This window comes from Zingiber officinale, chromosome 8B, assembly GCF_018446385.1.
Source record: "Zingiber officinale cultivar Zhangliang chromosome 8B, Zo_v1.1, whole genome shotgun sequence".
Classification (NCBI taxonomy): Eukaryota; Viridiplantae; Streptophyta; class Magnoliopsida; order Zingiberales; family Zingiberaceae; genus Zingiber; species Zingiber officinale.
The window spans coordinates 111644637-111672622 of NC_056001.1; the positions used below are offsets into that span (position 1 = coordinate 111644637).

A 27986-nucleotide genomic window follows, 5' to 3' on the forward strand; every position below is an offset into this window, starting at 1 on the left:
ATTTTGCTATTTTACCCCTGTTATTCGGTAGGTTCTTGAGGTCATGAGTGCAAGTTTGGAGTAATAGACAGAGGTTGGCAAAAATGACAAAGGAGGCATTTGCACAATAAAATCAAAATTTAAGGGTAAAATGGTAAAATTAGAAAGTATAGAGGTATTTTAAATTTTAATCAAACTGGCCGTGGCAAAATGACAAATTTCCTTTCAGAGCCCGCTGGTACCGCGTGTCGTAAAGCACGCTGAAGAAAGAGACCGTGAAGAACGGAGGGCGGTTGGTTTTGGGAAGAGCTCCGATGGCGTCGCAAGCGGCGAGGGGTCGCCGTGGTTTCGATGGCAATCTTTCCTTTTCCCTTCCCCCTTCCTTGCCTCCTGGAAGTCCTAAGCATACTTGTCCAGGTCGCCTCCGATTCCATTGACCAGGTACTCTTCTCCTCGTAATCATTCTTCTTCTTTTTCTTTTTTGAAAAACTTATTCTGATCGTCGTTTAGATATTTGAAGTCTTGGTTACTCTTGATACCTAGGGCATTTCTATCACATTTCGGAATAGATAGATTTTTATTGCTTCCGGGTACTTCCTATGGTTCTTGTCAAGAATGGTTTTCCCCATTTCTTTTTTCCTTTACAGGTTTGTTTGCAATGATTGAACTTTTATTCTTGATCCATTACTGTTTTGTTATGCATCTTATTCTCTTCAAACAAACAAAAAAAAGGTGTTTGTTGTTGAGGTAATTACTTTTCGATCTGTGCCTTTATTGTAGGGCGAAGCCAAAGATCTATCATTAGGAGGATTTTTCACTTATGAGCAGGTAGATACAAAACTCTACCTCGAGTGCCTCAAGACCTATCTTCTAGACTTGCTCCAAGCCAAAGATCTATATTAACTTACCTTACCCCCACCTTGTCCCACCTATCACATTCCACCTATCACATTCAAGAACTTAATAAACTTAACTTAGTTAGACTATAGCAACTTGGAGCAAGTCAAATGATTGAACCGTAGTGAAACTTCAACATGATTGAACTCGTCTCAACTTACTTTCCTTTGGCTACTTTTCAATGTTGAAGCTAAATTCTAGTGGCTAGCAAACTTTCATAATTTATTTTTTATAGTTTTCATGGTAATAAATTTGGCATAGCACATGGAAACAAAGTCATCAACGAATAGGGTGCCAAATGGAGAAGCTTGACTGGGTGAAGAAGAGCCTATTTTGTGTCTCTCATATACGATAAAGTTGTTCGACTCAGAAACCCTGAGTTTTGAGATCTGTAGGGATTCAATAATGGTGCATAGAAAAGCTTGGAAGCGATAAATGTGCAAATGAAAATGATGGTGAGAATGATAGTAAATGTATTCTTAGAATTAGAGAGGGAATCTAGGAGTGGTGAAAAGAAAAATTGTTAAATTGAGTCTAGAGTAATAGAAGACGTGAATAAGAAGAGGAGGCAACCAAGGAAGAGGCAAAGTGTATGTTGAGGGTGGATGTAGAATAATTGAGCATTGGATCAAATCCAAAAAGGAGTGTCTAAAGTTTAAGGTGAGGAGGTTGGCGGTTCAAACTCCCTTCACTTTTTATAGTTTTGAGGGGTTGCTTGTTTATGTTCTATTGATTGCACCTACTTTCTGGATAGTAGCTACGTTGTTCAAAGTGTGAACAACCAAAAGACTTTATGGCTAGGTGTGGATGATTCACTCTTAAAATTGTCGAGGAGGCTGTAGTGGTGGCTTAACAAGTGGATAACTCTTTTGTTATTTTGGTGACTATCTTCAAATTCACTTTAAGACCCTTAGGATTCTCAAGTTCACAGGGAACCTCATAGGTGCCTTATGATATAAGGAGGTGAGAGGGGATAAGTTAGAATAACATGTAGTCCAAATTGTAGGATCAATTTTGGTGTTGTGGGGAGGTGAATTTTAGCAGAAGAAATACACACAGAAAACACAAACAACAAACCACATCACAAGAATACAACACAATCACAAGGACACTAATTTTTAACGAGGTTGGACTTGAGAAACCTTTTACGGTATAGTTTACAACAATCTTTACAAACTTTAGATATAAAGCTCGGAGACAGATTAGAATACAAATCACTGCAAGAGAGATAAATAATATTTTACAATGATTTTGATGGCAACGAGATTTGGATTTCATGGATTGGTATGATGCTGATCCTCCCTTCTGATCACTGACATGAAGAAGGATATGGATTTATAGAGATCAAAATCTTTTCACTCAAGTATGAGTTTAGATCTATCAAAGAGACAGAGCAATTTCGCAAAAAGAATAGGTAGGATTGGGATGACAATTGATAGGATTTGGGTCGAATTTCATATCTTCCGTACCCATCCCTATCTATTAAACCCATTCTCATCCCCATACCCATCTCCATACCCATCGTGTATTTAACTTTCATCCCCATCCCTATATCCGTTAGTTGATCGACATCCATACTCTACCCATCGTCCTATTACTACCTATAATTTTCTATTTTTTGAAAAAAACAAATTATTTCAATGAACTTATGAATATTTATTAAATTCTTAAATTTATGCACTCGTCTGCACTCCTCGTCTCGCGCTCCTTTGATCGGGTGAGGATTTCTCATGGAAAAGAAGATGAGATACGTGTTGGTGATATCGAGTAAAGAGGTAAACTATTTTTTTTTCCCGAGGAGGAAAGCAGACTAAAATTTTTTCTTTCCCAATAAACAACGAGGCTATATATATATATATATATATATATATATATATATATATATATATAGGATATCAAGTAGAGTATGATTAGGATTTTACCACATCCGCCTCCATTCCCGAACCCAAAATACCCATATCCGAATACCCAATTATTTAATCGAGTATAAAAAATCCCTCCATACCCTCCTCAATTCAAGTTAGATATTGGATTCCCCATTGAATTTTGGGGAAATTGCCATCCCTACTCAATATCAATCAACTAAGGTACTACGACTCAACCCATCTATAGATTGAGTTCGCCTAGCTTTGAATCTACCCCTTTCCACGGTTATAAGTTCTCAAAGCTCTCATATTTAGAAATATACCTCGGGTCAAATTGAAACAACCCTATATCCTATACTTGACAAGATATTCAACGCATGCTGATCTCAAGTGGAAGACTCATCGCGTAACATACCCTAAGACTTTGATATGGGAAAAACAAAAGTAAAGTTGCATGACATATGAGCAAATTTGAAGTTGATGAACTTCTACCAGGAAGATAAGCAACCAACAAATAGACTCCAATCCTTAATTACATAACAAACCAAAGAACCATTTCATAACATGCGCTCAGGGTCCTCGCACAGTGTGCTATGCTTCCATCTCGTCTCCTCAGCTATTCTGCCCCCATGTCCTCTATCTCATCCTTGGTGACATTTCCCTCACCTGTATCATTTACATCGTGAGTCTACAAACTCAGCAAGTATATTCTACTAGTAGGTATAAGAAATAGATGGTAAGGCAAGAATGAAACTAGGAAACATGAAACTTAAACTTACTTACCCATTAAGGAAACAAGGAAAAGAACTATGCATAACTTAGCAAGGGATAAACATGACTCAAGTGTGGTAACCATCTATAGAGCACATTCATTTGGTCAGTATTCATAAACTTTAGAGGTACATCTTAGTAGAACTTACAATCATATAGCTGAAGCTAACATTAGTTGCATCATCATTCATATTTGGAAGGGCCCTCCCCGGAGCTCATCCCATGACACCCATCTCGTACTGTCACCACACATGTACATATTCATCCAATTTTCTATATAGCAAGAACCTAACTTATTCATTACATATTTACATGAGGACATTGCTCAGTTCATACCTTAATCATGCATATCTTGAGAAACAAAGGTCAATTCATACTATAACCATGCATATCGGGAGGAAAAATATAGAAAAACAATAACATTAAATGACTCCTATTCCCTTTCCCACAAATCCGTTCCTGAATCGAATCCATTGTGAGGAAACAAAACCCACATTGACTCAACTTACAACCTACTAGTTCAGTCCCGTAATCCCACAGCAACCTTGAAGAAATGGAAATCTCAATGAATCAAACTCAACCCATCAAATCTGTCCGGAAATACGAAATGAACAAAGAGAAGCATGAGGATCATCAATCTCAGCCTAATACACCAATAAACTTGTCCAGAATTTCATAAACGTCAAGGAAAAGCAAGAACACCGTCAACATAATCCCATTCTTCCGAAATCTATCCGGAAAATTCAAAAATACCATAGCAAAGCAAGAACCAGGTTGAAATCACTTCACAACCTAGTATATGTGACCAGCAGTATGAATTAACCAAGAGGAAATTATGCAACATCAAAATCAAATCACATTCCTAATTACTGAATCTGTCAGAATTCAAATCTATCTCAAGGAAGCAAGAACAAACACCGGGAACGATTCTCCACCTTACAATCTGTCCAAAAATCCGAAGGTATAATGAAAACCAGAGCAACAATCGATAACAAATCGAAATCTCCATATCCGTCTAATTCCGAAGCCCCCATGAAGAAGCATGACCACATCGAAGTCACTCCTGATAAATCAATATATATTTCAGAAATCCAAACCAACCGGAAAGGAGTAGACCAACATCGAACTCGATCTCAATTCACCCAAATCTGTTGCAGAAAACCGAAAGAACTACATGAAGAAGCAAGGAGAACAATGAAAATCGATTTGCAACCTACTCAACCCCTTGGACACCACAGAACGACCCCTCCAAGGTGTCTCTCTCCTACCTCACCAATTCCATACCTACATAAGGGAATATACTTGCCTTTTTCCTACGGTTTGGAGGAGTAGTCTAGCTTCAAGAGAAGAGTAATTGAGAAGCGGTGGAGAGGGGCTAGGGCATTGTTGCGTCGATGGTTGGGCTATGCTCGGGGCGATCTGAGAGAAATGGGAAGAGAGGAAGAGGTCTGCTGCCTGTAGCTCATGGTAGAAGAAGGCTAGCGGTGGAGTAAGGGCTCACTGTAGTTAGCATCGGGCCGTGGTGGTCGGCGGCGACGCAGAGAGGAGGGTGGTTGGCGGCGGATCGGAAGGAGGAGATAGGCACGGGGTGGATGAGGAAAAGAGAATGAACTTGGTTTATATACTTAGGGTTGATATGTTAAGATTTAATTAATCAACTTCCACTTAATTGCTATTTAAAACAGGCTTTTCCCAGGCCTAATAGACACATTCCCTTAAAACATATCATACGAATTCGTTTTAAATCCCAAAAATTTCTAAAAATTTGTAGAAAATTTTATAATTTAATTTCTTAATTAACATCTATTATTTTATTTTTAACCTAGCTCGTGAGACCTTACACAAATGACCTCCATGCCAATTAGACTTTCGTGCCTAGAATCTTAACATCTTTGGGTCTTCCTCTATTTAACATCAAGCCTTCCTTGCATGCTAGAACTTTGTTGTCAGGCCCCTTCTTGGACTTTACTTGCTTGTATTTCATTTGCCTAGCATCTAACCTTCTATTTACTTGTCAAGTAAGTTGCACCTGCATACTTGACACACCAGATTAGATTGCCATGTCATTTAACATAAACATAGTTTAAACATCAAAATCGTGCAACTCACATGCTTAGGTGGATTGTATCAATAATCTCCCCTTTTTGATGTGACAACGATGCAACATAGCAGAAGTATATATATACGATCCTCAATCCTCACTAGAGGAAAATTGTCAATTCTCGCCCAGAGAAGGAAATTGCAAATTATATTAACTCAAAAACTTATCCATTACATGAGATCTTGTCCCCTTTTTATAATTTAATAACATTACTTATTCTTTATAAAATAAAAGAAATTTCTAATAAAACTTGACTAACTCTTTCAAAAATAAATAAAACTTTTAAAAGTTCCAAGTTCCAACAAATTGTAAAAATTAACAACTTAGACAACTTTGTGATAAATCCTTAATTATCCTGACTAGCTCTTTAAAAAAGAAATAAAATAACTTTTTAAAAGTTTCAACAAATTATGAAAATTAACTACTTGAACAACTTTAAATAATTCTAAATAGAATTAAATTCTTAATTGCTCAACAATCACTATGAGAGGCAGACAACTGGTGTTGGTTCAGAAGTGACAAGAGAAGGGGAGGCAGGTGTCGAAGTCGCAAGAAGCACTGATAAAAATATAATATTATTAAATAGTAATATAAATTTCTAACCTTATATTAATACAGTTAACATAATTAAATGTGATCGAACCAAACTTTTATATATATAAATTTGGTTTAGTTTTAACTAGACCAAAATAAATTCAAATTGAGTATGGTTCGAACCCATTTCGTCCTATTAATCATATCTATTTGGTAAGCTTCATTTAACCCTAAACTAAAACCCACTTGACTATAAAACTTAAAATATTAGTTTCATTTAACTTAATTAGTTATTTTATTTAAAAAAAACTAGTTTAAGATATAAAAATTTAAGTAGAATAAATTTCCTAAAATTCTAAAAATTTTGAATCATTTTTTAGTCCACTTAACAAGTATAATTAAATGATAGAATTTTAAATTATTTCACCGCATCTAAATTTTTTTATTTAGATTTTTATCAAGCAAAATATAGAAGAGTGATATTTAATATTCTATTAAATGCTCATAAATAAATTTCAAACATAATTACATAAATTAGTAAAAGCCTCTCAGGCTCAGCTTTTAAATTTGAAAATACTCTAATTTTGATGAATTTGAAAGTAAAGCATGCTAAGTTTATAGTTAACTAGAAAGTTCTCATTTGTTTCGTTGTTTTACTTCCAAAAATTGAATAAATTATAAATGTAAATTTTTATAAAATGAAAGAAATATAACTAAAGCTAAAAATTAAATTTAAAGATTATAAACATTTTTAATTATAAAAACTGAGATAATTAAATTAATCATCAAAGATAATTAAAAATTCTATACAACAACAACTAAACCTTATCCCACTAGGTGGGGTCGGTTATATGGATTCTTTTATGTCATTGAACTCTATCTTTAACTATATTATCATCTATATTTAAATAAAATTTATCTTGTTTTATCGTTGCTAACCAAGTCTTTTTTAGTCTTCCTCTTCTTCGTTTGATATGTGTGTTTGTCATAGTGACATCGCCTAACTAGAGCATTTATTGGTCGTCTAAGTACGTGCCCGTACCATCTTAAACGTGTCTCTAGGAGTTTTCCCTTAATAAATTCAGCTCCGACTTTCGCTCTAATACTCTAATTTCTTATTCTGTCCATTCTCGTATGTCCACACATCCACCTTAACATCCTCATCTATGCAACTCTTATCTTCTGCTCATGTGTTCGAGTCATAGCCCAACATTCAACTCCATATAACATAGCAGGTCTAACTGCGGTTTTGAAGAATTTTCCTTTAAGTTTTAAAGGTACTTTACGATCACATAAAACACCCGACGCTCTCCTCCATTTCAACCATCTTGCTTGTATTCTATGTAAGACATTTCTCTCAATCCCTCCATCATTTTGCAAAACTAATCCTAAATATCTAAACCTCTCATTCCGGGCAACTCATCGTCTTCTATCTTAACAATTGTCTCATTATATCTAATATTGCTAAACTTAAATTTCATATATTTTGTCTTTATTCTACTAAACTTAAAACCTTTCCCTTTTAGTATTTCCGTAAGATTCTAGTTTAACATTTACCCTTCACGTGTTTCATCTACCAAAATAATATCATCTATAAACAATATGCACCACGGTACTGTGCCTTGAATATGTGTAGTGAGTTCGTCCATAATTAGTGTAAAAAGATAATGACTTAGAGCTGATCCTTGATGTAACCTTATCTTTTTGGAAATGTTTCATTCACTCCACCTGAGGTTTTTACTCTAGTCGTTATATCCTCGTGCACATCCTTAATTAGTTCAATATATGTTACGCTAACTCCTCTCTTTTCTAGAATTCTCTATATAATTTCTCTTGGGATTCAATCATAAGCTTTTTCTAAGTTAATGAATATCATGTGTAGATCTTGTCTTTACTCCCGATATTATGCAATTAATTGTCTAAGAGGATGCATAACTTTTATTGTCGACCTTCCAAGCATAAACCCAAATTAATTTTCAGCCACCATGGTCACCTTCCATAATCTTTTTTCTATTATTTTTTTCCAAAGTTTCACGGTATGACTCATTAGTTTAATACCCTTATAGTTTGCACAATTTTGTATATCTCCCTTATTCTTATATAAGGGAACTAGAGTACTAATTTTCCATTGATCAGACATTTGTTTTGTTTTCAATATCATGTTAAACAATTTTGTAAGTTATTCAATACATTTTTTCCCTAAGCACTTTCGTACCTCTATCGGAATATCATCTGGTCTAACGGCTTTCCATTGTGCATCCCATTTAAAGCTTGTTCTACTTCTGAAGTTTGAACTCTATGATAAAAATTAAAATTTCTATACTCATTTGACCTACTTAAATTACCTAATTTAAGTGGATCACCTAAACCTTCATTAAAAAGTTGATGAAAATACCTCTTCCACCGCTCTTTTATTTCTCCCTCGTTTACTAGTACCCTATTACATTAATTTTTAATACATTTTATTTGGAAAAGATCTCTTGTCTTCCTTTCTTTTACTTTAGCTATTTTATAAATGTCTCTTTCTCCTTCCTTTGTATCCAATTTTTGATATAATCGTTCAAAAGTTTCATTCTTTGCTTCATTCACTACTCTCTTAGCTTCTTTCTTGCTTATTGTATATTTTTTTAAGTTTTTCTCATTCTTACAAATATATAATTCCTTATAAGCTATTCGTTTTCCCTTCACTTGTACTTTCTCATTTCACAATCAAAATTCTTTATTTAGTGTGCATGTCCCTTTAACTCACCGAGTATACTCTTAGCTACTATTTTCAACTTTGATACTATCTTATCCCATATTGTATTAGAATCACCATATGTTTCACCTAATGCTTGTACTCCTACCTTCTCCTTAAATATATTTTGTTTCTCATCCTTTAACTTCCACCACTTAATTCTAGGAGTCGTACATATTTTCTTTCTATTGATATTATACTTGAGGCGTATATCCAACACTACTAACCTATGTTGGGTAGCTAAGCTTTCTCTAGGAATGACTTTGCAATCTTTGCAAATCTTTCTATCCTTCTTCCTAACCATAAGAAAGTCAATTTGCGATTTATTATTCCTACTTTTGAACGTGACTAAGTGTTCTTTTTTTTTATTAACAATGTATTAGCTAATATAAGGTCATATGCTAACGTAAAATCTAATATAGTTTTTCCTTCCTCATTTCTCGTTCAAATCCATAATCCCATGTACCCTCTCATATTCCTCATTTTTTTCTCTAACATGCCCATTTAGATCACCTCTTATTAAAATCATTTCGTTTAGCGGAATGTTTTGTAATATTTCATTTAAGTCGTCCCCAAACCTTGATTTTGTAGCTTCATCTAATCTTACTTGTGGTACATATACGCTAATTATGTTCATAGTTTCTTTCACCAATATTAGCTTAAGGGTTATCATTCTATTCCCTTTTCTAACTACTCCTACAACTTCATCCTTTAACGAACTATCTACAACAATACCCATTCCATTTCTTGCTTTACTCTTTCTTGTGTACCATAACTTAAAATCCGAGTTCTCTATCAATTTTGGCTCTTGTACACACAAAATACTAATTCTTCTCCTAATCATCATATCTACTACTTTCATTGATTTACCAGTGAGGGTTCCCATGTTCCATGTTCCAAATCTTAGATTATTAGTTTTCCTATCACATTTGTCCTTATCCAACCTATGGTGTGAGAATTCTTACTTATTTAATACTACACCCAAGTTCTCATGGAGATGTAGCGGTTCTTGCTTATAGTCAGACCCTATAACACGAACTCTTGCATATTTAGCACTACACCCGAGTTCTGAAAATGTAGTGGTTCTTGTCGAGATGTTATAGTTGGACCCTGCAATGTGTTTCTTTCGAGGAACAACGTAGCATTAGCACAATAGTTTAATGGATTAATTCATTGAATATTTGCCATAATTTTAACTCTGGCGGACAACCTAACGCAACCCTCCTCCTTTATCCAGACTTGGGACCGACCATGACTAGATCATCACGGGCGGAGTTATAATTAAAAATTCTATAGATTAAGTAAAATTAATTATATTATTGTTAATTCAATTAAATAAGTATCAAAATCGTATCGACATTACATGATATGTTGTCGAATTGTATCATTCTATTCAAAGACCAAAACATTGACATGTCTTGATATTCTAAACCTTGTTTAAACTCTTTGCCAAACCTATCAAAACATTACGGTTGAGCACGATCACTTAGGACATGATTGTACTAACATCATTAACATGTATGCATGACATTGTCTACAATTTATACTTTGATGGTATTAATTGCTTTTTTACCTTTATCATCTTCCAATCACTCTTTCTATTGTTTGATGGCTTGCCCTTCTCTCAATCTACTATAATAGCTAACTTTGCTACGTCAACATATCTAATATTCACATTTGCTACAAGTAAAAACTTAACTCACATGGAATCCCTAAATTGAGAACCCCTTGATGCTTACTGAGGATCTTATGCACTAACTATTTCACCTACTACGAAGCCCTTGGGTATCACTCCAAAATCTAACAACTTGTACTTATAATCCCACTTGTTGGGATCATAAGTGCCTCTAATACTACGAAAAGAGGTTGAATACCACTCTAGCATCAATTATGAGAATCTGTTGTGCCAAATTACACTCTTATAGATCAAATCTGAAACCTCTTGAATGGTATAACCTCCACCATAGGTTTAGTCAGGGAATTGTCTTAATAGAATAGCAAAACACCTAAGAAGAACTAAAGAAATTTAACATGATTCAGTTATTGAGAGAATATAATATAAGAAAAAAATATAATGTACAGCAGATATATCAATGTTGACACCTTGTACATTGATAGAGAAACATTGATGCCCAAGCAAAATTATTTCTCTCTCAGTCAACCCTGTACACCTCTCTCCACATTAATAGAGAAATAATGGAAAATTGTACCTCTAGTGAAACAACCTGAAACCTCATCCCGTTATAGCTTCAAAACAAGTCGTGCAAAACCCTCAATAAATACAAAAACTAACTTCGTAGTCGTGCATCTCAAAATATGTTCAACTAGCAATAAGTAAAACAAATTTTTGTTTGAACATCATAATCAATAGTGTAAATAAATACCTAAAGACCTGATTGTGCACCCATCCACATTAAGGAATCTATGACATCTCAACAATTATATCGACTCCGAAAAGAAAACTCAATAGCCCAATGCGGAGAATAACATAAACTAAAAAAGAAAAATAAAAAAAAGACAAGGTCATCGAGTGTGCACTGCCTAGTACAAGCTAGCTCATCCATCAAGACCCTCTGTCTCCTCATTATATACACCATATGGATCTAGTGAGTCAAAAGACTCAGCAAGTTCAAACATTTTATAGCAAAAAAATGAACATACATTCACAAGCTTTTCAACATATATATTTTTAAGAAAATACCTTGAACATTTAAAATTTAAACCTTGCTGACATTTAACTCCATGGATCTTCAAACTTTAATAAAATAACATCAGACATTAACTTTCAACATCAAAATATTTAAGTGAGTTTATATCATTGAATATGTCTCCTTTTTCCTCAACCTCTGTTTGTTTGACCAAACTTTTATCCTAGTACTAGGTTGGTAAGGTTCACCAGACCCTCCTTAAGCTAGATTCCCAAACTTCTTTTATTTTGGTAAGATTCATCGGACCCTTCTTAAGCTGGATTCCCAAACCTCTTTTGTTTTGGTAAGGTTCACCGGAGCCTTCTTAAACCGAATTCCCAAACCTTTTTTATTTTGGTAAGATTCATCGGATCTTTCTTAAGCCGGATTCCTCTACCCGTCACGTTGTTACATATAGTTCACATTATTAAAACAAGACATTATTACTTTTCATGGATAGAAAGACATTGCTAAATAAAAAAAAATGATTTACTTGCATGCTAAAACAAACAACCAACTTGCGTGCATCAACATCCTACTAACAATTATGATAATAGCGTTCGAGGTGCTAATAGATGGAAAGTAAATAAAAATAGAAATGTCGTGATAAGGATCCTGTCCCCCTGCCCTCCCATCCCCTTCCACGTCTCTAAGGCAGCGACAATTCCTAACTATTTTCAGCAATGAACTTAAATCCAAAGGCCGACAAATCTGCGACAAAACTTCACCCCCACACCTCTAAGGCGACAGCAACTTCACAGAAATTCCAGCAATAAATTTTCAAACCAAACGTCAATAAATCTGCATCAAGAATCTCACCTCCACACCTCTATGGCGGCAACAATTTCACATAAATTCCAGCCACAAATTTTCAAACCAAACGTCGACAAATCTGCATCAAAAACCTCACCTCCACACCTCTAAGGTGGCAACAATTTCATAAAAATTTCAGCTGCGAATTTTCAAATCATACATCGACAAATCTGCATCAAAAACCTCACCCCCACACCTCTAAGGTGACAGCAATTTCACAAAAATTCCAGCCACGAATTTTCAAACATTGACAAATCTATATAAAAAACCTCACCCCACACCCCTAAGGTGGTAACAATTTCATAGAAATTCCAGGCACAAATTTTCAAACCAAACATTGACAAATCTGCATCAAAAACTTCACCCCCACACCTTTAAGGTGATAGCAATTTCACAGAAATTTCAGCCACGAATTTTCAAACTAACGATTGACAAATCTTTATCAAAAACCTCACTCCAACCCTCTAAGGTAGCAGCAACTTCACGAAAATTCCAACATCAAAATTTCCAAGTAAAAAGGTTTTAGAACTTCATCAAAACATTGTAGCGATTGAAACATATTCGTTATCCATAAAACATGCATCAAACATCAAAACATTCATATTATGATCCATATAGTGTAGAAACAAATGTTAGAAATCTTGTCTTGGTGTTTTGCGTATAGAAAATAACCTGTGAGACGTAGGGAAAAAAAATGACCTTAAGTGTTCCGACGAGATTCTTCCGCTATCTCCTCCAAAGTTGCTAGGATTCGGATGGGGGTGTGGGGAGGCTGACGGCTTCAAGGTGAGGGGAAAGGGAAAAATCCAAAAAAAGAAAAGCCAAGGCATGTATTTAAAAGGGTGAGCTAGGTCGGGTTGCTAACCAATTGGGCCGGGTTCGTTAACATATTAAACCTTTTAGGATCAATCCGTAACACAAATCTTGATTTATTTAAGTGCTAGTGCTCTACTTCTCGTGTATCAAAAGCACTTCTCAAGATGAAAAATTTCTCTTTCTACAAGCAATATAGTCTCCCTAGTATTCAAACGAACCCCACAATATCTTCTAGATTTTAAATTGCTCCTTTGATAAGAAAATTGGCATCCCTAGCCATCACCATACAAAAAATCATGTTGAAAGCCACTGGGAAAAACTCTAAGATAAAGTTTTCTTGTCACCTGGGTTATAGTTGAGCCTAATTGACCCAATATGTACTTTAACCCATCACTCTCCTTTCATATTGCTAGTTTTCTGCAAAATCTGTTAGGATGAATTAAGTACCTCAAGCTTAATTCCCACTTAGTCTTTTAATGCATATCGACAAGTTATTGTAGTCATAATGGTTCTTAACATCTTAATCTTAACATGATTTATTTTGCTACTCATTCCACAATGCATATTTAGCTTGTAAAAGAGGAATAAACAAAAGAAAGCATAAGATGCGTCGCTGGCTATGCTGCTCTAGTCGCTTTTCTGGTTCGTTCCATGGTTATGACAAGGATCTCTTGCCAACTGAAACAGATGACATGTATGGTATGTTCTTTAACCTGTTGAAATGATTCACATAACTCATTTTTATTTGAAGTAAACTAGATTTTTCTTTAGTCATGAAGCTCTAAACTTTACTTGTTTTTACTATTGTGGTCATACTGGGTTACACTAAGTCTAACTAGATATTGGCAAGTTGATCTTAATAAAATATAGAAACTTGACCATATGCATTATGAGAAGAGTGTACAAAACATGTTTTATCACATGAAATGAAACAATATAACTTGTGATGAGCATATGGAATTATTAGCATAGTTTAAATGTGATTACCTTTTCAAGGATAAGTTATTGTTCCCTAAAACTTTCCATAATTTGCATTTAAATTGTGAAGTTCATAGGTGGGAGAACCTTCACGGTTATAAGATACATGAAGTTTCTCCTAAATGTCATAAATTTGATTTAGCCTCTATGTTTAATGTGAATTGCAAAGAGGCCGAAGTACATGCTTTCATTTTCTGTTGCTTAATTTCACCCCTTTTTTTATAAGCACTTTTTGATGCCATAATTTTTATCATGGATACCAAAACCACAATATCAAATGTTTTGTTGCCTGTTGTATATTCACCAATAAGGATATAGAGATGCATCAAACTGTTTGTATACCCTTAATGATTATATTAGAGATGTAAGGAGGATAGTGACCATAACTTGTTATAAGCACTACTTTATATAGCTTTTGGAGCATTCATATCCAAAATCTAGCTAGCCATTGCTTCCATTTGATATTTTCTAATTTGATTTGATAATTACTTACATTTGTGTGCAACTCATTTTAACTCTTCTGTGTCCTGTGTTTTTTCTATTAGATCAGCTGATGATTTCCTCTTTTCTTATTCAGGAATGCCAACAAGTTCAGAATACTCTGCCGTTCCCAAAAGTGATCCCCTAGAGCCACCACCTCCAATTGAAGCTTCTGTATTCACATTGGAAGAATTAAAGGAGAAGACTTATAATTTTAATTCAGAGGCTTTGATAGGTCAAGGATCATATGGAAGAGTGTATTTTGCAGCTTTGGATGATGGAACGCAAGTAGCCTTAAAGAAACTTGATTCTACGGCAGAGTCCAAGACCAATACTCATTTTCTGTTTCAGGTGTGCATGCTAATACTGATAAGAATGCTTTTACCCGCATCTGTTTTTGCAGATGGTGGACTTTGCAGGTTGGCAAGCAAGTCTAATTTTTATATATATTGCTGTTTTGTCACTTGGGCTTAGGCAATTACTCCATTTTCTTTCTAAAAAAAATTAGGTATCTATGGCTTCAAGGTTGAAGCATGAAAACTTTGTGGAATTGCTGGGTTATTGTGTTGAAGGAAATTTCCGCTTGCTGGCCTATGAATTTGCAGCAATGGGTACTTTGCATGATATCTTGCATGGTATGCCAAACATTTTGCATCTTTTTTCATGACATTTTACATGGTATGGCATACATATTGCCTTTTTCTTTTTAAAAATAATATTTCTGATTTTATTGGGAATTTTTATATGTCCATTGAACTTCAAGGAACAAAGATTTCAATCTTTTTTGATTTATAGGTAGAAAGGGACTGGAAGATGCACACCCTGCTCCACCACTTGACTGGATGCAGCGCGTGAGGATAGCAATTGATGCTGCAAAAGGGCTGGAGTATCTTCATGAGAAGGTTCAACCTTCTATAATACATCGGGACATTAGATCAAGCAATGTACTTTTGTTTGAGGACTTTAAAGCCAAAATTGCAGATTTTAACCTCTTAAATCAGTCACCTGATATGGCTTCTCGTCTCCATTCAACACGCGTCCTTGGGACTTTTGGTTATTATGCCCCAGAGTAATTGCACAACTCAGAGCCTCTTAGTTGTTTCAATTTCGAATTTAATTTATGTTTAGCATGATTTACTTTGTTTCTTTGGTAAGGAGATGAATCGTAAAGTGTTTTTTTTTAAAGAAATTAAAAAGTATTTGAATATTGAACATGAATTTACCAGCTTCATTGAAAGGGAGTGCATATATGGCTATAGAATACCTGCAAAATATCTACAAAAGGGACTGTTGCTAGCAGCGGTCCTATATAAGTGGCAAAATAACATTACAGAGAAACGAGTGTTTTACTGCTGTATGCCGTCAATGATGCAATTGCCTGAGTTTTACTATGAAACACAATGAAAATGGTTGTTAAACTTGGCTGTATGTTGCTGATGTTAGTTGTCTTATTTCCCTAGTCCACTATAGATTCATACTCCTGCTTGTTAATTAATAGTTAAATAAACAATGGCCAAAGGTTGTGATTTAAACATGGGAAAGAGAGATGGAAAGCTATTTCATTTCTCTTAAATATAATTATTCTTCTTAGAGGATTTAAGACTCAGTATGTGACTTTGAACAGAGAGACAACAAAATCAAGGAAATTTTACTGATGGGTGCTTGAAAAGCCCAAGCTATTTGGCTACTTTGATCTACACAGATGGCTTTGGGAATCAGCTCATGTAGCTCATAGAAGTAGGCATTTGGGCCAAATTTGGCCTATGTGCGGTCCATAATGCTGAAGGGTTGTAGTTTGATGATTTTATAATGGACTTAAATCACTATTATTGTGTGTTTTCCTCAGTGTTGTAAATGGCGTAGGTGGTGGTGGCAGTGGCGGGGATAGTCACCGCCAAGCACCTTGGTTGCCTAGACAGTTGATTTTTTTACTATTTTTTATACATAACGTTATAAATAATCATTATTCTTTATAATATTTACTGTTAATAAAATATTTTATATATATATATATATATAATGAGATAATTTTATTAGGCTTTAATTAAGTCTATTTAAATTATCCCAATCATAACTAGGAGTTGATTAAAATTATTAATCTAAAGGTATTTAATTAAACCCTAACTTATAACTTACACGTGTACCCTGTTTCGGCCAGGCAATGAGTCCGACGCCTTGTTGAGACTACACAATGAGTTCAGACGCGTTGTTGGCCGTTGGGACCGCGTGACGCTTTTGGACACGTTGCTAGGCTCAAACGATGGCGACACGTCCAGACTCGTCGCAGTGATGAAACGACGGCTGCGATGATGCGGAAAGAGGTGAATTACCACCTAAAGAATTGCTTTAGGCAAAGGCAGTGCGGTTGATGTCTGCTTCGTTCGCCATTTAGAACATTAGCTTTTCTTAAAGGTAGTGTTTTGGAGACTAGGAGATGCCTTGGGATGTGTTTGGAGGCTTTAGGATACAATATCATGGTTTAAAATCTCAAGTTGTGCGGAGGTTTCGATCCCGGACATGAACGATACAGTTTCGGTATCGTATCGTGCTGTTCCGATATAGTTTCGGTATTTTTTAAATATAAAATATATTAACTTAAAATAAAAAAGAATTAATCTAAATATTTAAAAATTTTAAAAAATAATTATATATATATATATATATATATAGGATAATTTTATTAGGTTTTATTCAAGTCTATTTAAATTATCTCGATCATAGCTAAGTGTTGATTAAAATTATTAATCTAAGTATTTATGATGAATCCAGATGCGTCGAAGTGCGCTGGCACCTAAGCTGTGCTTGTGCTGGTCTACGGGTGGAACTTGATGTTTCGCCTTTGTCGGGTGAAACAACTCGAGACTTAAATCCATGTACAATATTGCTTGTACGAAGAACTTTTTTCTTCTTTCAGGAATATTTTCATGTCACAGGAGCATTGGAGTTAAAGTTTTCCACTTTCCTCTATTTGTGTAGAATAGTCTAAATAGATAGATCAAGAAGGACAATATATAAAGTGCGGATATATGCACCACGTTAAGCTACCATATAGACAAAGATATCATCACGTGGTGTAAAATTAGGCATAGAGGATTTTGTGAAATAAAATAGGGCACTATTCCCTATTGTAACTTCTTATTATAATAAACAAGATACAAAAATTATAGAAAATATTTCTACTAGACAACTAAATAGAAAATGCCACATAAGAGCTTAAACATGTGAACCTCTGTTAACACAGTCTCAAACTATATTTATTGTACCCATCTTGTATATAAAGGAATTGAATAGTTTGCCACATAAGCCCTTAGTAAATGCATCAGGTTGACTCCTTGAATTTTATAGCTAATTTTTAGGCTATGATCATCTATTTTTTGCTTTGATAAAGAATGATTCAATTTCAATATACGTGGTATGATCATGTTGGACTGGATTATGAACAATGTTAATAACTACTTTATTGTCACAATGTAGCAACAAAGACCTTTCAGAGAAGATGAATATGTTGCATAAACCTATGAAGCCATAAAAGTTTACAGACTCCTTGTACCATAGCTCGTGTTCTGCTTTAGCACATGACCTAGTAATCACACACTGTTTTTTGCTTCTTCAAATTACTAGATTTTTGCCAATGAAGACACAATATCCAGAAGTAGATTTTTTATTATTAGATCTTGACCAATCAGCATCAATTTATGCTTCTATTCCCAAATGACCGTTGTTTAAGTAGAACAATCCTTTATCAAAACTAGATTTGAGAAATCATAGAATCCAAAAAATGTATGAAGATATATAGGCTAGGGTTATGCATAAATTAACTTAATATACTTACTGCATAGGCATGACAAATCATGTATAAGAAAGATAAATGAGTGCTCCGACCAATTTTTGATATTGACCAATATTGACCAATTCTATATATTTATTGGTCTATAATTGGCTTCAATGAGAGTATCTGCAACTTTATAGCCTAGCATTCGTGTTTCATTTAGTAAGTCGAGAACATTTTTTTTAAGGAATAAATATGTCTTTTTTTATCAGCAACATCTATATAAAAAGATATCTTAGTTGATCCAAATTTTTAATCTTAAATTTAGTAGTCAAATGCTTCTTTAGTCTAGTCATCCTAGTTATCTCTTCTTGATTGTCACTTGTCATCACTATATTGTCTGCATATACAATAAAAATAGTAATCTTACTATTGTGATATTTGGTGAACATAATGTGACATGCATTTCTTTGCTCGTAGCCAAAAGTGATCATTGCTTTACTGGATTTGTCAAATAAGCCTGAGGTGACTATCTCAAATCATATAAAGCCATATTTAAGTGACAGACCCTACCTTCCCTTCATTTTTTACAAGAAAAACCTGGTAGGATTTCCATATAACTTCTCTTCTAACTTGCCATGTAGAAAGACATTTTTGGCATCAAATTACTGAAGGCCACATCCAAGATTAGCAGCACAAGATAAGATAAGAGAACATTTACTCTTAGCAACAGGTGTAAAAATTTCTTGTTAAGCAATTCCGCAGGTCTAGGTGAAACCCTTTGCCACCGATTGAGCCTTTAGCCTCTCAACATAACCATCTGCCCTATGCTTCATTATAAATACCCACTTACATCCTACTGGCTTTTTGCCCAAAGGTAGGTTAACAAGTTCCTAAGTTCCATTTTTAACTAAAGCTTTCATTTCTTCCACCATGGGATCATTAACAGCTTCCTTTGACCCCTATGGTATAGAGATAGAATGCAAGGAAGACAAAATAGGAAGGAGACAATGAGTCATAAGAAGCAAAATTAGAGATAGGATGTCGAGTACATGATCTAATATCTTTCCTTACAGCTATTGGAAGATCAAGGTCATTATTACAAGAATAATGGAAAGGTGTTTCAGTAGATAAATCATGAGCAGAAAGAAGTGGATTATCTAATTCCACATGAGTTGAGTTCAGGTATAATGATTGACCATGTAGAGGGTTATCCACGATAGCATCATCATACCATAGGAGATGAGGCCCATCCAATCTCCCTATTGCCACATCTTTGAACTTGATCTTCATCCAGAATTTTAGCATTATTTCATGCTCTTCTTGCCCACTATATATAGGCAACTCAAGTATAGGTTGAGTCACCTCTTCCACTGAAGAGGTGACACAAAAGTAACAACTATACTTGTATAAAATCTTTTAGTGGGTGGATGATAATTTTAGTAACAAAATACCTAACAAAAACACTTGTCAAGGCTCTAGGATTAAGTTTTCCTCTAGCGTGTTTATGCACAAAACAAACACACACAAATATTTTTGGAGGATAATGTAAGTATTACTGCCTCAAATAAGTTTGACCAAACGTCTGAAATCCAAGGTTTGAAAGGCATATTGATGAGGTAGGCAACAGAAAGTACTACATCCCCTAATATTTTAGGGACATTCATTGTGAACATAAGAGCCTTAACAACGTCTAGAAGATGTCTATTTTTCCATTCAAAAATACCATTTTAGGTTGTAGTATTAACACAGTTGGTGTGGTGTATGATCCCATGAGTGTCTAAGTAAGTACTAAAGATCTCTATATATTCAATACCGTTATTAGTTCATAAAATTATCACTTCAGCACCAAAGTGTATAGTAATCATTCTATGGAAGACTATAAACAGAGGAACATTTTTTGCGTGCATAGGTATACCTATATCTTCCCATAATAATCAATAAAAGTCACAAATCATTTATAACTAGATAAGGAAGCTATCAGGTTGGGGTCCTACACATTAGAATGAATCATCATGATCATGAAGGGAACAATTTTTTTATTTTTGATAGAGGATATGAACTTCTAGTATCTTTTGCAAGTTTACAAGCATCACAAACTAAGATTTCCGCACTACACTGTTTAAATAAGCAACAATAAAGTTTTTTCAATATAAGGAAAGAAGGATGTCCTAATCTCCTATGCCATTGAATAATTTGGTGATGGGCAAATCGAATTCACCTAAAAAAGAGTGACATTTGAAATGAGGTACTTCAACCAGTCGATATAGGTCATCATGTATGCTACCATAGTCAATCATTTCTCAATGCTCAACTATTGACACAATGAGAAGGGAGAAATTCAATTTTTACAATTTAAATCCCTTGTAAGAGCATTAATAGATAGAGGATTCTGTAAAAACAAGGAATATGCAAGACAAGAGGCAAGTTAATGGGAAAGTGTAGTTTATAGAACTTTTTCAGACAATTGGAGGCAAAGACTATATGGACTTTATCTTGGCCTGAACAAGAAGAATAGGAGAGAAAATTTGTACGAGCACTAGTATATCGTCTGATGTTCCAAAATCTAAAATCCACAAGTTATCAAAATAACATGGATATTTTGGATAGAATGACTAGTATTAAAGGATGAACATGGTATACCTAAATGTAAAAGATGAGAAAGTGTAGCTGTGGTGGAAGGAGACTCAAGTGTTTCCATAAGGAGCCTGAGAGTTTGCAATTCCTCGTTGAACAATCTATCAGAAGGATTTGTTTCTCTTGGAAGCTCAGTATCAAGAGTTTTAGACATGTGAGCTTGAGGCCATAGACCACCAACTTTTTTTCCACCTTTACCGCGTATTGGATGAGCATGAAATTTTCAGCATGTGTCCTTGGTATGTGTTGGTTTTCTACAATACTCATACTTTCTATCTTTCTATTACTTTGTTATCCTCCCTTTATAGATTCACCTCTAGTTGCATTACTTTTTATAGTTATGGTAGATGAGTCAACAAGCCTCCTTGCTTGGTCAACAGAAATAATTACAACATTGCAACATTTTGTCTACTCTCTTCCTGCTGCAAATAGCTATATGCTTGCTGTAAGGAGGGAAAGGGATCATGCCTCAAAATTAATATTCTTATTAATACATTATTCAGTTCTGCCAAAACATCATACACACACACATACACACTCTTTTAATTAATTTATAAACTTTAGTGTAAGCTATACAGGATGCTTGAAAATCTTTAGTCATCTTGCCATAAGCCACTAAGTTATATGTGAGCATTATTACCTGATTGGGAGTAAGTCTAAGCAGTTGTATTCCAAATCTTCTAAGCTGTAACTAGGAAAAGATAACCTCGTGCAAACTGTGGTTGCATTGACCATGACATGGTGAGAGAATTCTCTAACTCCCATTTGCTAAGTCCAAGATTAGTAATATATGTTTTTTTTTCCTTTATTGATGCAGCCTTGTAATCTCATAGCTTGAATGAATATCATGTTGCCCCTAGGGCGTAGCGCAAATGGTAGGCGCATGGCATCTCTGGCGTAATGGCCTCAGGAACTGACGACCTAGGGTTTATCCCACCATGCGCCTATGACCTGTGTACCTACATGCACCTCCCTTCATATTCGTGGAGCCGACACTAGGAGGGCCACTAAGTAGCGGATCTACCTTAAATAAATATCATGTTTGATCGCAACCAGGTAACGTAATTTCTTCCATCTAGTTTAATTGGACTAATTTAGAGAGAAGTATTGTCATAAGGAGCTATAATTTTGTTGTCACCATGTTCATCTATGGTAGTAGAAGACCTCTCCTCTTCGTCAGACACCTCCTGGTGTCTGATAGCGGAGGCGCTGGGGCGAGCGAATCACCTTTTGCCACCAGGAAGACAAATCGAACTGTTCACTAAAGCCCAAGCAGGAAGAGAAAAGAGGTCCTTTTCCGATTGTACAACCAAAAAGGAAGACAGATTTCATTGTTGCTATTGGAAGATAGGATCAGTGGAAGCCATCGTTGCCTCTAATACGAGGTACTACTGCTCGGTGTAATCAAGACTTTACCAACCCAAGCACACCTCTCTAGCTGCTGTAGGCAATACTTGAAAGATGACGGAGAGAAGGAGGTTAAGGTTAGCAGTCCTTTAATGGTTGTTGATACAGCGAATAAGGTGGGACCTCGGGTGGGGGCGAAGTCAAGAAGGCCGGTTGATGTGGCGGTCAAACTTAAGAAGGGGTCAACACTCGGGGTTAGCAAGGCCATTTGGTTCGGTCGAGTGGTCTAGCCGATTGGACTGCTGGGCTGATCGGACCCCGAGTCTCTCAGAGTCGATGAAAGTTGTATTAGTGACATCCAGAACTGAGTCAGGTGTCTCCGACGAGTGCTCTGGTCGATCAGGCCAGAGGTCTAATCAGACATGCTGGACACATGACCCTACTGGACCAGACTCTTTACACAAGTATAAGAGTCGAGTGAAGGCCGAGCCTTCGAGAAGGTTGTCATTCTTTAGCTGTCCGGATCCCATCCACGAGCGAAGGTCGATCGGACTAAAAAGGGGGACTCGGTCAGCCGATCGGCTTACCATGTCGAAGGCCCATCAATCCAACGACCTAATATTCTCTTTTGACGTTTTGTATAACGGTTGTCAGAGAACTAAGGGACTATTCCCTGTGCTGTGTGTGCAAGGTAGCTTCTACCCTGCAAAACATAGAAATGGTGGGCCCATTTTTGGAAAGTTGTAAGAGTCTTAAAAGGGTCGGTCCTATTTTAGTAATGCATCAAGATTCGTGCAGAAAGGAAAAGTAACACTATATAAGGGGTCTCCATCTATCGGCGCAAGTACGCAAACGCTACGTTATGCAACCTAAGGCATTTAGATTCCATTGTTCATTTTCCACCGTGCATTGCATTTCCTCTCGGCCACCTGTTTTACTTGAATGTCGGAGTGGTTGCGCTGGAGACCCCTCCCTGGCTTGGTTGTCGACGCTCTTTTCCTCTACTTTCTGTTTTTGACACGCAGGATCGCTCGACGCGCCTTCGATTTCCACCTTAGAGTCTTTTCACGGTTAACACCAGAGCCACCCTAGTGCACCATCTTCTCCGATTTTAGACAGGATCAAATTTGACATCGTCTGTTGGAAGCTTCGCTTGAATCTGAAGCGTGAAGATGGAGGAGACTGGATGATTCACTACAATTACTTTGTTGTAGGAAGACTTGGAGTTGCTAATAACCGCCCGAGCGTAGAAGTTAGTGTAGCAGTAGCAAGCAACGACCCGGTGTCCTTTGCTAAATGACCCGGCTGTATCAATGATGGGCCCTCACATCGAGGGACCCGAGAGGAAGGGCCGACTAGGTTCCAACCAATTCCTCCTCCGACCGGCTTCGTGCAAGCACTTGCGCAGTTGATCAGCTTGCCTTCTGTGCTGCTCTCCCCGGTCGAGTATCACAGGCTATTGCTTTGCACACCATTTGACGATATGGGCCGAGTGGAAAGGCCCCAAGAATCATCTTTTGGAGACGTGCCCGCTCGGGATCTTCGAAAGGGAAAAACCCCAATGGCGAGCAGCTCCCCCGAGTGGATAAGTATGCCGTTCTCCCAAAAAATTTTAGAAGACAAATCGCCGAGTCATTTCCGACCGTTAGCAATAAGAGAGTATGGAGGAGTGATCGGCTTGGAAGATCATCTACTTAAATTTGAAAACGCAGCCATCCTTCATTAATACACGGATGACGTTAAGTGCCGAGTGTTCCTTACCACTCTCCATTTCCCAAAGTCATCTGACCAGTGCACCATCTTCTCCGATGTCAGACAAGATCAGTTGCGACAAGAAATACAACTAGGGTTTGTTGTATAGCATATACAGATAGGTATAGAAAATTTTATGAAGAGAAAATAGACATTATTCCCTACTCCAGTTAACTCTCATTTATAATAAACTTAAGATACAAAACGTTACGGGGGTACCCCTACTATACAACTAAATAGGAAATAATAACTAAAAGATATGTACTCCTATCAACACAGCTTTATGGTGGATAACATATTTTATAGACACTAGATTTAGATCTACAAGCCTGTGGTTTAAAGGTAAAAAAATCTTATTCCTAATGGTGGGAGAGCAGTCTCAACTCCATGAAGAGTATAAGTATCATAGATTAACTATGATGATGGATTACACTTTGTGTTCTATCAGGAAATATCATATTACTGATTAAATATGGCTAGCTTGAACAAAATGTGACGCCTACTGATATTTGATAAAGTTCAAGAACTCAGTTGGAAAATTATTAGTGCAATTATGTTCCAAGCATGTAGCATTGCATGTAATTTCGATGTTTGGACCATGTTTAAGTTAGATATTCTTTGTGATCTATATGGTGTGTCAAAAGTGCAGGTGCAGGTATTAGATGCTAGGCAAGGAAATCCGAGAAGCTTGAGGATAGTATTAGATGTTAGGCAAGGAAGTTTAAGAAGGTTGAGAATTGAATTCTTGATAGATGTGAAGTATGAGTAGGTAAGATAGACTGGATGCTAGGCATGGAAGTTCAAGAAGGTTGAGAATCAGATTCTTGGTAGTGAGGAAGTCCTAGTGGGTCAGAGGTGACCAGATGTTGGGCAACAAAGACCCTAAGACGAGAAGACTCTAGGCACATTAAGTGAGAATGAGATATGCTGAGAATGAGATATGCTGAGAATGAGAGTCCTTAAGTGATTGTAACCCTTAAAATGTGGGTAGGATTCAAAGATAGGTGAAACTTGATCATTAGGATGATCGAGTCATAGTACAACCGTTGACCGATACGAGGTAACAATCGATTGGTGTATATGGAGAAGTGAAAACCAACTAGTACAAGGTAATAATCAACCGATGTACATGGATAAGTGAAAACCCCTAATTCACATGATTCCATGTTTGTTCTGGGTTTGTTTGATAACAGTCCACATAGAGATTGAACAATCAACTGAAGATACCATAAATGATGACAAGGTTTGTGGTTTTCGACTCAGTCGACTTCATGGCATATAGATCAATCGATTGACGAAAACAAAGTCATTTAGAATTTGTGGTTTAGTATGGGAGCAAATAAAAAGTTTGCCATCAATAGGTGCAGTGGACTCATATTGTTGTAGAGCAAACAAATTATTTGCGAGTCGACTACAATAGTTGACTCTGGTTAAATTCGAGCAAATAGAATCATCTTTGCAAGTAGACTATGGAAGTTGACTATTTGCTAAACAATTGATTGATCCTTGCCAAAGAGTTTATTAATGAGGATCTCAAAAATATGATGTACGTCAACTTTCAGATTCTGACTAAATCAAGCGGAGTAGTTGACTGATGATGAATGAATTGTAGAGAACTTGCTGGATCTGTCACTTCATATAAAAGCACGAGTTAGGCTTCGTCTTTGTCAAAACTCTGGCAGCATAAATGATAAGCCTTCAATTCCAGCGCTTAAAAACCTCCAACAGGCTTGTAATCTTGAAAATCTTGTTATTGTTGTCTTCCCTGTTATTTACTTCAAATTTGTAAATGGAAGGGGTTTCTTTCCTTCGGTGGTGCTGAAAGAAGGATAGAGGTTTTCAGAATGATCCACTGATGGATCATATGCTGTGGATGTAGCGGTTCCTAGAGGGACTGTCAACCAAAACTGGTTTGCCTCTTTTGTTGTGTTAGTGTTTCCGTTGTGCATTAACCTCTTGTAGATACAAACACTAACAAAGAAAACCAAAATTAGCTGCTGATATCGATCTTACAAAAATGAGTTGGAACCTTTTCTTAAACTAAAGCAATTGAAGTTACCAATAATGATTGAATCCAATTCTGATGTAAAAATAGATTGCATGTTCTTCACCTTCATCAACTCTGTTCTTTTATGCTATTTACCAACAGGTAGAGATTCTGTTCCTTTTCAAACTAATAAGTAAATCTTATATGAGATACCTTTACAAAGGTATCTTTTATGTAGATATACTTATGCAGTTGCATGTATTCTTTGAGTTAATGCCTCCAAATCTTCCTCAGGTATGCTATGACAGGCCAATTAACACAGAAAAGTGATGTGTATAGCTTTGGTGTTGTACTTTTGGAGTTGTTGACTGGCAGGAAGCCAGTTGATCACACAATGCCTAGAGGGCAGCAGAGTCTAGTTACTTGGGTAAGGTTTTTCCCTTCCCATAGACAGTTACTTTTCATTCCATGAACTGCTGTTTGTCGGTTCCAACTTTGTGATGAACTTGTATTTTCCAAAGCCATATGCTATTTCACATTTAATCATGCTCAGCAATAATCTGCCATTATGCATCTTCTTGCATTAATGTAGGCAACTCCTAGATTAAGCGAGGAAAAGGTGCTAGAATGTGTAGATCCAAGATTGAAGGGAGAGTATCCACCAAAGGCAGCTGCAAAGGTCTCCTGTCTGCTAATGTTCTTTTCTTGATTTGCATGTTTGATTGAGTTGTTTCACCTTATTATGCTCTTTTGATTCAGTAAAGTAGAGTAGGTTTTTCCAGGACTCAGTCTATAATACAGGATCCTAGTGAAGCATTTTTCCATTTCTGCAGCTTGCTGCAGTGGCAGCTCTGTGTGTGCAATACGAAGCTGACTTCCGTCCTAATATGAGCATTGTTGCTAAAGCACTCTCTGCTCTTGGTAATAAAACGGCTCCTCGACCATCAGCAATAGCGCAAACTCCAAATTCTTGATGACTACAATGGTAACTATACGGACAAATTTCAGTATGCTTTTCCTATCTTTTCTCTTCAACATCATTGTCAAGGTGATGCTAGCCTCGGCTATTTGAGGTCGGCAAATCAAAATCTTATCCATACATCTACCCTACCGTTGAGGTTGATACAAGAGATATCAGTATAATATTTGGTTCATTTCGCCTTTGATCATCTTTTCACTTTCAACTTTAATTGATTCAACTCGCCTAATGACAGTAATTGTTGATCGTACTTGCTTTGTTTTAGTCAAGTAGCATACCTTACGTTGTTGAATATCAAATTCCTATCCAGATTTGCCAATTTGCTTTCTCTGATTTAGGGTGATACTCCACAAAGTTCTGCGGTATCGTTGTGATTCCATGCTGCCTGTCCACTTGTATTGTCAGAGAGAGCTAACTCCAATTGTGAATGTCGCAAACATACAACAGTGAAAATGTGTACAATAGCAATGCTACCTTGCGTGGTTGTGTTAATTTATATATGTTTTGTGGTCATATCTATTTGCTATACTCTAATGCTACGAATGAAATTGATCGGAAGTAAAATAAAAAATATATTTATTTGTTTGTCTCATTGAATAAAATAAATGAATCGTTTTCATATCTAAGTTTGGTTAGTCAGAATAACATAAATAGACAAGAAATAAATCTCTATTGGCTTGTTTAGTCTATGTGGCTCATCCAACTCACTTGTTTAGTCTGTGACTTATTCAATTTTTAGGAGAACTGTTATTTCAAACTTATTTTTGAAACCAAAGGTATTGGACCTATTCCATGAGAATGTTTGGCCCATAGAATTTTCTATCAACCAAACACATGCTTGGGGTGTGTACACTCGA

At 36.0% G+C, this 27986-nt stretch overlaps 1 protein-coding gene across 2 annotated transcripts; it reads left to right on the forward strand.

The window, feature by feature from the left end:
* Positions 1 to 197: 197 nt before the first annotated feature.
* Positions 198 to 27672, forward strand: LOC122016905 (PTI1-like tyrosine-protein kinase 3). Of its 2 annotated transcripts, XM_042574337.1 has the most exons (9): positions 198 to 420; positions 13771 to 13899; positions 14756 to 15009; positions 15167 to 15293; positions 15454 to 15727; positions 26445 to 26577; positions 26743 to 26829; positions 26984 to 27135; positions 27468 to 27672. In XM_042574337.1, the coding sequence occupies exons 2-8, from the start codon at positions 13806 to 13808 to the stop codon at positions 27122 to 27124; spliced, it is 1110 nt and encodes a 369-aa protein (XP_042430271.1). In that variant the 5' UTR covers positions 198 to 420; positions 13771 to 13805; the 3' UTR covers positions 27125 to 27135; positions 27468 to 27672. The 2 variants fall into 2 exon arrangements, with proteins under 2 accessions (XP_042430271.1, XP_042430272.1); XM_042574338.1 differs by lacking the exons at positions 198 to 420; positions 13771 to 13899 and having other exon boundaries at positions 14936 to 15077.
* Positions 27673 to 27986: the final 314 nt, after the last annotated feature.